Source organism: Eptatretus burgeri, chromosome 16, assembly GCF_056783735.1.
Source record: "Eptatretus burgeri isolate ZD-2024b chromosome 16, Ebu_testis_v1, whole genome shotgun sequence".
Taxonomy (NCBI): domain Eukaryota; kingdom Metazoa; phylum Chordata; class Myxini; order Myxiniformes; family Myxinidae; genus Eptatretus; species Eptatretus burgeri.
Window position 1 is genome coordinate 42563406 of NC_140976.1, and position 14090 is coordinate 42577495.

At 43.3% G+C, this 14090-nt stretch overlaps 1 protein-coding gene across 2 annotated transcripts in view; it reads left to right on the plus strand.

The window, feature by feature from the left end:
- Positions 1-14090, plus strand: part of LOC147010959 (polycystin family receptor for egg jelly-like) — a 217149-nt gene that overhangs the window by 44337 nt on the left and 158722 nt on the right. For both annotated transcript variants that reach the window (XM_085860350.1, XM_085860351.1), the window contains 2 exons: positions 273-632; positions 11294-11641. In XM_085860350.1, the coding sequence (XP_085716476.1) occupies positions 273-632; positions 11294-11641 (708 nt within the window). The remainder of the gene's footprint in view (positions 1-272; positions 633-11293; positions 11642-14090) is intronic.

The following is a 14090-nucleotide window of genomic DNA, read 5'->3' on the forward strand; positions in this document are numbered from 1 at the left end:
TACCAGCTTGCTGGAATGATTGAGCCATTTGAGTATCCTGTGTTAAAGGGGTGACCTCTCCAGGATTGTGCCCAATAGCCCAGGAGACTGTTTAAGCAGCACCATCGCTCTGTACAGAGTATGGTCCGGACGGATGGATAGATCATTGCATTTTGTGAAAAATGCCTGACAAACTAATCAAGATAAAATGCAATGTCGGTGAAAAAAGCATTTATAATTATAAATGCCTACACATGCTTAACAATTCTATTCTTCTTATTCTTCTTCTTTAGCTAAAGTGGATATGACATCAGCGAAAAATACGCCGATTGTGTGGGTGAAAATGCGCAGCAGGGACCCTCCTTATGGACCAATGCCCCAGTCATATGTGGTCATTGTACATGGACCACCTTACATTCTGTTTGAGATCTATGAATGCAATGCCAATTTATGCAATTTTCAAACGCAAAAGTTGACGAGTGTCGACTCTTCTGGGAAGGTGGAATTGAAGATTCAGCTGATCAACACCAACAACTTGAAGTTTATCCTCAATGGATACTCGACAAATATTGTCATTTTGTCGACGGCATCCATGAGCGAGCTTATTCTCAGTGGCTTGGCTCTAGAAACGAGTCAAAACAATCTGATGAGCGGTAAGATGATTGAATATCAACTCTTTACATCTTATATCCTATCACACTTGGCAATAATGCTGATGTTATAAACTAGTGAATCAGACTTTTTTCCCATTTATGTTAAGATTGGATTTTTTTGCAATTCTGACTGGCTGGGCATGCACTAAGTTAACCTAATATATAATATAACAGGTGGAGTCTTCTCTTGTCTCTTATTAATGAAAAACTACATCCAAGTTGTGCCACACCAGCACAACATACTCACTAAACACATTCACAAATCAAATGAATCAATGATTATTTCAGAAGCAAGGGAATGGATTCATCAATTTATACAATGCATATCGATTACTGTAAGATATATATATATATATATATATATATATATATATATATATATATATATATATTGTTGCGGGCCGGGGGGTCGGGTGAGAAGACCACGAGGGGGAAGAGCTATCTCGGCTCCCCACGAGACTCCCCAGAATTGTAGGCCGTCGCACACAGATAATTCCGTGATGCACCTGGTCGCTAACCGACCGTGGAAGTTAATAACTCAACCGCGTGACCTAGGGTCCTCCCATTTATGGGATAACCGGGTTACCCAATTAATCACGTGATTTAATTACCAGGGAACACGCCCTCGGTACGCCTTGTCTGAACCGGATCACTTTACCAGACCGGATCACATTACCAGATCGGATGCAGCCGAGCGACACTGCCAAGGACGTACCGGCTAAAAGGAACGGATCGTTGGGAATAAAGTCCTGGCTAAGCTAGGATACGGACCATGCTGGATCAATGAAGGAAAAGACAAAAACGAGCTGGAAACATTTCTAATAGTAATTTATTAACAAGCAGGTGAGGAAGGGCATGTGGTACGATCAATAGATTTATTGGGGTGTGCAAGCAGAGGTAGGGAAGAAAGGTGTGGTGTGACAATAAACAAGCAACTTATGAAAGCGGACACAGAGCAGACTTAACCCAGTCTGCCCGGGTTCTTTTTGAATGAATTTAATCTTCTGAACATCGGTCTGATGCGAGCCCAGTATCAGTTCCCTATTGGGGCATGGCAGTCATAGCCTAAGGGGGTTGGTGAGGTGGAAACAAAAAATGTTGGAATAGGCCCTGGGAAGGTTATAGGCTGGATGGTGAAGCCCCTCGGTCGGGGGGGGGGGGTGGATTTTTGACGGTAGTTTATATTTAACGGGATTTTACGGCCGCGGCCATCATAATCAATTTCAACAGTGGCTGCGGCCGTAAAATCCCATTAAAAATAAACTACCGTGTAACCCCCTCTTGGCTGAGGGGCCTCGCCACCGAGCCCATAAACTTCCCGGGGCCCATCCCGACATTTTTTGTTTCAGAGGTTTCCTCCTATCTTTCACTGTTCAGGAGATTAGCGCGTGCAGACAAACAAAAAAAAAAAAAATACATATACTGTATATGGCGACCCCTAAAGAGAGCAGCCGAAAGAAGAAGAAGATATATATATATATATATATATATATATATATATATATATATATATATATATATATATACATATATATATATATATACATATATATATACATATATATATATATATATATATATATATATACATATATATATATATATATATATATATATATATATATACACACATACATACATATATATATATATATATATATATATATATATATTTATATATATATATATATATATATATATATATATATATATATATATATATATATATATATATACATAGTTATGGATTCAGCGGTGGCGGGATTCGCACCCGACTCTTGACGCCAGTGTTAAGGATTCGGACGTCAATTAACAGCACCGCCGACTCCGGGGTTATAACGCTGGCTGGTTCGGCACAATTCTAGGGTTACGCGCCTCAGATCACGATACCAAAATACACCTGTGCCTTGCCAGCTGGGGGAATAGCCCCGGTTACAGACTGGTTTTGTCAGAGACCGAGCGAATTCTGCCAGTCTGTAACCATTTTGGTTTTATATACCAATCGAGCGAATTGTTTCTCAGCACGACACGAATAATTCAAGGTGGCAAATCTCGTATAACTCAGCCAGATTTATTATGAACACATCGGGGAACACAACGCAAGCAAAGCATTCACGACAATGTTATAATTAATCTATAACCCGTTCTTAACTAGGGAGCTACGGATTACGGGTTTTGAAGGGAACCCTAGCGAGATAAACCTTAGACAACATGCAGACAAGACACGGACAGCATGCAGACAAGACACGGACAGCATGCAGACAAGACACAGAGTACTTGGGGATGCTTCATGGACGAGAGGAAAAGTGTCAAAGGCCCGAATGCGGCTCGTGACAAGCCGATGTCAACGGATTCAAGCACCCAGCTCGAGCATGCAGCGTGGCAAGATGGCGGCGTCGTCCTTTTTTCTTCTCCCGGCAACGCTTGCGCACGCAGCCTCGGCGCATCCAGACCCCGCGAAGTCGACGGCCCAAGACCAAAGATCTATGGTATGCTCCAGCTGGCTTTTCACGAGGTCCACCATACAAGTCGGGCCTGGCCTGTTCACTAGGTTAGGGCAAATTGGGGTGTTGGGCTCCGCAGGTGGATCGATGGGACCACAAGACGTGTCGAGATGTTTCGGGCCGTGCCGTGAGTAAGGACAAAGGCTCCGTGGTTAGACGCAGGTTGAACCTGTCGATGACCTCCTCATAAAGTCGATCGCTGACTCACACAGCAGCCAGTTTCTTTCAAAGCAGATTGCAGCCTCCCACTTGTCGTTTCTATTCAGCAGAATCCTCACTCCACACTCAGGCTCAGTTACTCCCTTGGCAGATGGCAGACAGACCTCATGCAGTCCCTTCCCTGCCTTTCTTTTGGCTCGCTCCTCATGAAAGCCGATTGCAAAACCGACACAGCCGTCCCCCGTACAGCCGATCGCAACAACTCGGCCCTCTCAGTTTTACCCTCGCCTTCCCGGCGCTCGCTTCTCTAGCCTTCCCGGCACTCTCAGCTCCACCTTTGCCTTCCCGGCGCTCTCAGTTCTCTTGGCCACTCCCCCTCTCTGAGCGCTGGGCGGGGACTGTCGTCCGGAGAGTGGAAGGAAGAAGATGAACCTCTCGGTACACCACCACTGCACGAACAATGAACAGCCTGCTACACCGCCGACACACATGTAACATCCAATTACCGAACAACCTGGCTAAACATGCATTTAATGGGGGATCTGGGCTAATCCTATATTTAATAACACACTAAGGGCCATTTCCGCAACAATATATATATATATATATATATATATATATATATATATATATATATATATATATATATATATATATATATATATATACTTATAGTCTGGAATTATATTGCATAAAACCAGACTTTTTCAACCTTTATTTACACATCGCAGCCAACAACTTCCAAATGAAAAGCAAATTCCACAAATTTCAGAAAATTAATTAAAAATACAAAATTAGAATATCTTGGTTGGATAAGTGTACTCCCCCCTGAGAATAGCAATTGTAAATTAGCTTACGTTTAACGAATCACCTTCAAAATCACATACCAAGTTAAGTGACCTCCACTTTTGTTAAAGTGCACTGATTTTGATTATTTCAGAATATAATCAGCTGTTCCTGCAAGTTTCCTCTGCTGAGTCGTGCATTTCACAGCAAAGGCTCAACCATGAGAACAAATAAGCTTTCAAAAGACCTCCAGAATAAAGTTGTGGAAAGGCATAAATGAGGTGGGTAGAAAAATGTTTCAAAGGCCTTGAGTATCCCTTGGAGCACAGTGAAGACAATCATTAAGCAGTGGAAGGCCTATGATACCACCAAGACCCTGCCTAGATCAGGCTTTCCCTCCAAACTGGATGACCAAGCAAGGAGGAGACTGATCAGAGAGGCCACCACGAGGCCAATGGCAACTTTGAAAGAGCTAAATGCCTTTATGGCAAAGACTGGTCATTGTGTGCATGTGACAACAATATCCCAAGCACTCCACAAGTCTGGCCTGAATGGTAGGGTGCCAAGAAGGAAGCCATTACTCAAAAAATCCCACCTTGAGTCCTGCTTGAGGTATGCAAAATCACTCCAGAGATTATGAAGCCATGTGGCAAAAAAGTTTTGTGGTCTGACAAAACCAAGATGGAATTTTTTGGCCTAAATGCAAAACGTTACGTTTGGCGCAAATCCAACACAGCACATCACTCAAAGAACACCATCCCTACTGTGTATCATGGTGGCGGCAGCATCATGTGATGGGGATGTTTCTCATCAGCAGGGACTGGGGCACTTGTCATGATAGAAGGGAAAATGAATGGAGGAAAATACAGAAAAATCCAAGAGGAAAGCCTGCTGTCGTCTGCAAGAAAGCTGAAATTGGGACGGAAGATCACCTTTCAGCATGACAATGACGTGAAGCACAAAGCCAAAGCAACACTTGAGTGGCTATTTTATATAAGAAGGAGGCGCTTACAACCAAAAGTAAAAAATTTGCAGAATTGATCTAGTTTTTTACTTTTGTTGGAAAGCACCTTCTTCTTCTTTAAGAATGTGTAATCCCAACCGCCCCAATCATATATATATATATATATATATATATATATATATATATATATATATATATATATATATATATATATATATATATATATATATATATGTAATATATATATATATATATATATATGTATATATATATATATATGTATATATATGTATATATATGTAATATATATGTAATATATATATGTATATATATGTATATATATGTAATATATATATGTATGTATATATATATATATATATATATATATATATATATATATATATATATATATATATACATATATTGTTGTGGGGCCGGACGTCATCTGCTAGATGGAGCAGTGGAATCGGCTCGACTGATCGCCCGGATTTCAGATCGTACTTTTCAGAAAAGTCTGGAAAGTATGGGTCCCTTTCGGACCATGAAGCGTCAATATTTCGGCAACGTGGTACAGGGTTATTTGCCAAATCTTTAAAATACCTAGAGACCACGTGGCGATCTACCGAGTCTTCACACCCTCGACGGCTCCCGTACGAGCCGAGCCGTATTCACGCTCGACCCGTGTGCGATCCGAGCAGTTTAATCACCGAGATCCGTCGGTCCAAATGTCCCCTTACAGCCGTAACCGCTTTTACTATTTCTCCAACACGCAGCACGTTAAGTCAATGAAGGAAAGGACGAGGACGAACTGGAACATTCAACAACAGGATATTTATTTACAACAGGGAAAGGGGAAACACAGAGCAGAACTAAACCAAATACTAATAATGCACTTATATACACGCAAAAACACTTAAACAGTTTACTACTTAACAGACGGGCCCATGGACACACACACACGCACACACCCAAAAGAAGTGGTGGCTGAAGCCTTTATTGTGGACTTCAGCTCGAAGGGACAGGCGAGCTGAAGACCAGGGTCTATCTTTGACCTGTCCACCTCACGTGGTCTTCAAGCTGACTCGATCCGCAGAGGAGGAGGAGGAGGACGACGACCAAGATGAGATAAGACCAGCCCTCGACGAGCCCAGCAAGATGAACCTTGCAAGACGACAACCACGATGGTGACCACCAAGGCCACGACGATGACCAAGACAAGAGCGCTCCAAGACCAGAAGTACTTCACCAAGATGAGCGCCCATGTCCTTATTCACCCTGTTTCGGGGGGAGGGGGGTGGGGGACGTCTCAGCTCTCCCCACTCTCGATCTGAGGTGATGCGATCCCTGATTGGCCAGGGGGGCCCACCCCTCCCATCCTGGGCGGGGTCTCGATCTGAGGTGGTGAGGTCCCTGATTGGCCAAGGGGGACCACCCCTCTCATTCTGGGTGGAGTCTCGAGCCGAGGTGATGCGATTCCCCGCCCATGTTTGTGGTTGAACGCACGAAGAACAATGGCGCCGGTCAGAGTGAGGGGAAGGTGTAAAAATAAAAGAAAAACCCGATCAAAGTAACTCACAGCGCATTTACATTTATTTACCCATTAGACAAGGGAAAGGAAGCTATCTATAAAACACATACTTACCGATATAACTAATCTCTAGGACCTGAATGTTGTGTGCGATAGGTTTCCAAATTCGTAACAATATATATTGTTACGAATTCGCGCCCGCCGGCGTGCGATCGGCCGCGTAACCCCAATCGCAACCGCGTCGCCCACCGGACGGACAATTCAGTCACGACCCTCCTGGAACTACCGCCAGTAACCAGTCACGGGTGGGGGTTTAACCTCACCACAGCCCAGTCCGCATTCTACCCACGCAAAAGAGGGTGAATCGCCAAATGTCGATATGCCTAAGTACCCGCACGGGTAACCTACCGAGGGGCTGCACCGCGCCACAGGTCGGCCTGGTACACGAACCGCTTAAGCGGTCCGCTCCGTACTACAGTGATAACCGAGCGGTGTTATCGCCGACCTTGACAGATGCGATTCTCTTTACCGGGCGTTCAAAACCCACTACTCATTCCACGATGCAAGATTGCTTTTCAAAAGGGAAATAAGACACGACGAACGGGGTACATTGCACACAAGGACATTTATTCACTTCACACACATCACAAGCAAGGCAGTCATGCAGTGTGCAAGCAAGGAAAAAGCATTACCACCGACTATAATTATTATGTACAAGCACTTAAACAGGTTTACTTAGAGGAGACGGTGCCACAGCATGCATACAAAAATAACAGGAAAAGACCTCCCTTCAGCGGCCGTCAAGTCCCTCTCCCACGACCGTCAGCGTGGTCGCACCTGGTTCCGGCCTCCCAAGCGGCCGGTGAACCCTCTCCGGCACCCCTCGTCTGGACGCGCAGGTCCACCAGACAGCCGGCACTGCTGCGCCTCCCATCCGTGTCTCCACCAACAGGCCGCTCGCCGGACCACGAGCGAGGGGAAGACGGATTGGACCACCGGGGAGACAGGGGCGAGCATGAACCGAGAAGAGGGCGAGCCTCGCGCGCGTCCGCCCTTTATAGCGCGGGGCTCCGCCCTTCGCCCACCCCGCTACTGACTCCACCTCCCTTCGAGAAGGTTCCCAAAAAGGGGCGTTTCTCACTCCCGTCCGCGTCACGCCGTTCATCCACCAACCGGGAGCGAGCTGCCCCACCCTTTTCCTTCACACCAAGCGCGGGGGATTCAGGTGGAAGAATCAAGCGAGGGAAAATTAGGCGGGAAAAACCCCACAGGCTCCGCGAGAGCTTTTGTTCTGTCAATCCTGCCTGCGTTCTCGGACGGTTCCCGACGCGGAAACCGTCGTAGCGTGGACCGTGGAGGATGGCGTTCTCAAGCGGGCGTAGTGGCGAAGATGGCGGTGGTTGTTGTGGGGGTGATTTGAGCGTGGTTGGCGTTGTGGCGTAGTTGGTGGCAGCGGTTGTTTGTGTGGAGGTTCAAAATAACGATAGATAAAGAAAAACCCAATCTCAAAGGGTCGCAGCCCGGTGAACACGAAGAAGCCCCTCCAAACAACGGTGGGGAAACCTATCTGAACACTCACTTACCGGCATAGCGAATCTAAGGAACCTTTATGGTGTATTGTGAATTTCCACAGCCGTAACTATATGAAATGTGTTAATCCATTCTCAAGTTCGAACACGACAGACAGATAGACACGGCTCCTTTTATAATATGTATATATATATATATATATATATATATATATATATATATATATATATATATATATATATATCGAAATAATTATATATATTATGCGATCATACATTTGTATTTATGTATATATGTGTGTGTATATATATATATATATATATATATATATATATATATATATATATATATATATATATATATATATATATATATATATATATATATATATATATATATATATATATATATATATATATATGTGGGTATACACAGATATATGTATATATATATATATATATATATATATATATATATATATATATATATATCTATCTATCTATATATGTGGGTATACACAGATATATGTATATATATATATATATATATATATATATATATATATATATATATATATATATATATATATATATCTGTGTATATATATATATATATATATATATATATATATATATATATATATATATATATATATATATATTGTTGCAGGCCGGGGGTCGGGTGAGAAGACCACTAGGTTCTATGCGGGCTATGCCGGTTCCCACCAGACTCCCCGGAATTGTAGGCCGTCGCACACGGATAATTCCTGGTGCGGCGGGCGGGTCGCTTAACCGACCGTGGATGCCAATAACTCAACCGCGTGACCTAGGGTCCTCCCATTTATGGATTAATCGGGTTCTCTACTTGATCACGTGGTTTTATTACCAGGGAACACGCCCTCGGTACGCCTTGTCCGAACAGGATCACTCTACCCGACCAGATCACTTTACCGGATCGGATGCAGCCGAGCGACACAGCCAAGGATGTACCGGCTAAAAGGAACGGATTGTTGGGAATAAATTCCCGGCTAAACTAGGAATTGGACCATGCTGGATCAATGGAAGTAAACACAAAGACGAGCTGGGAACATTCCTAATGATAATTATTTATTTACATCAGGCGAGGAAAGATATGTGGCACAGTGAAGATTTATTGTTGTTTGGTGTGCAGAGATAGAAAGAAGCGGATGGTGCAACAATAAACAGGCAACTTACAAAAGGGGACACTGAGCAGACAACGCGAAAATAATGACAATAATAATGATAACAATCTTCTGCAGTCTTGCTTAAGCAGGCACCAGCACACACACACACACACCCCGAAGAAGAGGGAGTTTTGCAACCAGGGAGGTGGGGGGTGGGGGAGGGAGTTGAGGCTATGATCTCGGTACTTGTTCGCCCGATAGTACGACATGCCACCAATACGTTTCGGGGGAGATGCTCCGGGGTGTGGTACCCGACAGTGGGCGCGATGTCTCTGGCCCAAGCCGCATGTGTGGAGACTGTTCGTGAAGGAGGAGCTTGAGTGGAGCAGGGACGGAGTCCAGAGGGTGAGGGTAAGTAGTAGGCGGGACAAGCGGGTGGGGTCATCGTCGTGTGGGCAGAGACGAGGAGGCGGAGTCGAATAGCAGGAGGTGGGTTGTGGCGGTGTCGATGAGGTGAGGTGTGGGCAGAGATGAGGGGGCAGAGACGAGGAGCAGGAAACACAGACCAACGACAAGAGGGACTGCCCCGACCTTTATAGGGCCCGCAGCTCGGGGGGAGGGGCCATGCAGAATCCAAACGTCATCACCCGAATCGGGTGCTCCGATTGGCCCCGACCCCTCATGCGGTGCGCTAGCTTGGGCCGCAAACCGCCTCACTTCGTTTCCGGCAAGGCCATCTCAAACAGCGGCAATATTGCGCTCCGAACCCATGAGATGACATGAATCGCCCACACCAAAATTGGCACGCGAATCATCCTGTAAAACCCCCCGGGCGACCGGTCGAGGGTCCCGCATCCCCGCTCAGGCATTCGACCAGCGTCGATCAACGCGCTCGTTCCTCACGCGCCAGCGTGGCCCGCACTGTACATTCCCTGGCTCGATCGCAGCCTCGCTGGCCGCAGAGACGAGAAGATGTTCACCATCCGCGGAGAATCCACCACTGCCAGCGAGGACCGAAGGTACACTATCATGGACAAATCCGTACACGTCTCACGAGCAGCACACGTGTGTGCTTTCGAGCACATTCCATGCTATGCGTGCAGCTCCGCCATTACGCACGTGGCCAGCGCTCGTGTTCACACGACTCCGCTAGCGTGTGCGCGGGGGGGGGGGGGGGCGAACACAAATATGTGTCAGGTATTGAGGTTAAAAAAAGAACAAGCCGCTTCTACCCGCACACTCGTATCCTGCCCAACATGGCGTGGAGCCGGCTTTATTGGCCTCCGTACGCGTCTCGTGCAGCGTGGGCGTCGTGCTGGACGTGTTTCCCGTGCCGTGAAAAACACCATTCGTGCAGCCTCTTTAGAGGTATTTACTTGCATGCCTTTCTCATGCAATTGGCAATTCTCCGCAGACCATCGGAAGCTCGAGTTAATAGTCCAGCACCAACTAGCACACCATGACTTGGCGTTGCAGTTTCCCCACTGCGACGCCGCATGCGCTGGCCTCCATGAGGCCCCACCTAACAGCGAAGGCGCACGTGGCTGATTTGCCTCAGGAATAATCAAAAAAGAAGAAGAGTGGGGATGAAATGAAGGAAAAAATGATTGAAGCAACTCCAGCTATTAGATCATCGCAATGCACTCCCTTGTTGTCCCGCTAAACAAAAGGAAGGGGACAATCTACACGTATAATAATGGAATAACTGTCTTGGGACACCTATCTGTTGTATGCATGCGGTTCCGGGAACCGCAACTATGTGTGTGTGTGTGTGTGTGTGTACCGTATATATATATATATATATATATATATATATATATATATATATATATATATATATATATATATATATATATATATATATATATATATATATATATATACACACATACATATATATCCTTTTTTCAATATACAGTATTGCGATATGTATTACTATGATAATACAAAATCAAATAATTTTTTTGTACGGATGCTTCATTCTACTTTTCTGGCACATTTTGGATACAGTACTTGTGAATTGATGGTGCCGTTTCTTTCTCACAGAATACATTGGCTATTACGATGTTGGCTGCATATGTGTTGCCGAAGAGGTACCAGCTGGAAATCCAAGACTCTGTGTCGTCGCAACAATATTTACCAACGTGGATGTTCTTTACATCCATTCCTGCGATTTTCCTTGGGGGTGGAAATTAAATGGACAGCTTTGCACTCTGGGAACCCAAAGTTGTGTCTATCTTCCAGTGGGTAACCAGCTTTTTGTCAGCACGCTGTTCAACCAAAATATGAAGATGGTATCCAACCTTCTAATTCACAGTACTTCCGGCACATGCTTATACAGCAATGGTTTACTCGGAAACTGCACTGGAGCAACCAAATTTGAATTCACAAAAGGTAGGTACATGTGGTTGCAAATCAAAGGACAGATTTGATGGGAGCTTACATCAATATTCTTTTTTTTCTGATATAGTTGAAAGCTGGTAGCTCAAAGACAGATATATATATATATATATATATATATATATATATATATATATATATATATATATATATATACATATATATATATATATATATATATATATATATATATATATATATATATATATATATATATATATATATACTAGCAGGGATACCCGTGCTCCGCACAGGAATCCCGTGGATGACGGCGGGTCTGAAGGAGTATATGTCACAGTTTATTGTAAAATTTTAGAGGCTGCCACCATTATTATTTTTTTTCATCACCACTATAATATTATATTTTCCCCGCCATGTTTTATATGCAGAAGACTCGAGTTCAAAAATGTTAAGATTTATTGCCGCATCAGATAAAAAAAAACCATAATTCCTCAACAATGTGAGGCTGGTTTCATGTCATCATTTGCGACTTAATTTATACGCCGGGCATGACCCAGCCTGGTCCGCGGGAATGAGCACAACCAACCTTTTGCCACTATACAAAAGTAAATAGTCACTTTATTTTAGCACGATCTCCTGATAGAGGAACTGGTCCTATTGCTAAGGTAAATGCTTGATGATGAGGAATGGATGCGAAATGGATGAGGAATTGGTGAGGATTTGATGAGGAAACCTGCTTGATGATGAGGAATTGCTCGGGAAAAAATATCTCCACTTCAGCGAAAGTGTATATTAGAAGACCTCTATTGATGTGAGGTAGCATGTACTGATACTGATGAACTCTTGTTCTCAAGGAAATGTGTATAATAGATGACCTCTATAGGTTTTTGTTGATGTAAATAAGGCCTATGATAGTGTATCAAATACCATGGACGCCGTATCGACTATATTTAGCGAGGAAATATTAGAAATATATATATTTAGCGAGGAAATATTAGAAATATATTATTAGGTCCTCTGCATCGCATGTGTACATATAATATGAACATATTGGGTTGAGGCAGCGTGTATTGATCCACTACTGTTCTCAACGAAAAGTGTATAATAGCGAACGTAGTGAGAGCTTCATGCTCAACGCGTGCACATGAGAGAAAAGGAAACAACAACAACACAATACCCTGGCAATTTGGAATCCGTGTCGTCGGCTATGATCCTTTTGCTTCCGGTTTTTGTCATGGGGAATGATGCATGCCGGGAGATCATGACCGGAAGTGTTTATTTATTTATTCAATTATTTTTTATTCGCAAGATAGAAATGAAACCCGATCGTGTTTATATACCGCACAGCGTTTAATATTCACAAATAGAAATCGAACCTGATCGTGTTTATACACCGCACAGCGTTTAATATTCACAACATAGAAATCAAACCCGATCGTGTTTATACACCACACAGCGTTTAATATTCACAACATAGAAATCGAACCCAATCGTGTTTATACACCGCACAGCGTTTAATATTCACAACCTAGAAATCAAACCCGATCGTGTTTATACACCGCACAGCGTTTAATATTCGCAACATAGAAATCGAACCCAATCGTGTTTATACACCACACAGCGTTTAATATTCACAACCTAGAAATCGAACCCGATCGTGTTTATACACCGCACAGCGTTTAATATTCGCAACATAGAAATCAAACCCGATCGTGTTTATACACGACACAGCATTTAATAGCGAATGTAGTGAGCTTCATACTCAACGTGTGCACATGAGAGAATAGTAAACAACAACAACAACAACAACAACACAATACCTTGGCAATTTGGAATCCGTGTCGTCGGCTATGACCCTTTTGTTTCCGGTTTTTGTCATGGGGAATGATGCGTCCCTGGAGATAAAGGCATCGTCAGAGACATGAAAGACCCAAATATCAGACATGGTGTATATTTCCTCTACTGATTTTAATAAAGATAACTCCCGCATCATCAAAAAATAATTTTTAATCGTGATTTACATTATTTGATCACTGATCCCAAATCCAGTCCGAAGTGACGTAAAAACGTTATACAGTAACAATAAAAATGGTTTTTATAACCATGACTATAACAATAATGAACAAAGAAAATGTTAATAAAATATGACTTACAGATGATTATTATATCATTATACGGTATAATATACATACGATCATTTTTGCAAGTGTGTCGAATGCATAAGTCATAATTCGGAAACCGGGAAGTCGGAAGTCATTGTCTTCAATTGACTGTAGTATTAATTCTCATTCTCTAGCAAATTCCGTTGGTCCCATGTCAATCGGCTGAACTTGAAAAATTAACGTTATACAATCAGGTGATGACGTCATAATTCGGAAACCGGGAAGTCGGAAGTCATTGTCTTCAATTGACTGTAGTATTAATTCTCATTCTCTAGCAAATTCCGTTGGTCCCATGTCAATCGGCTGAACTTGAAAAATTA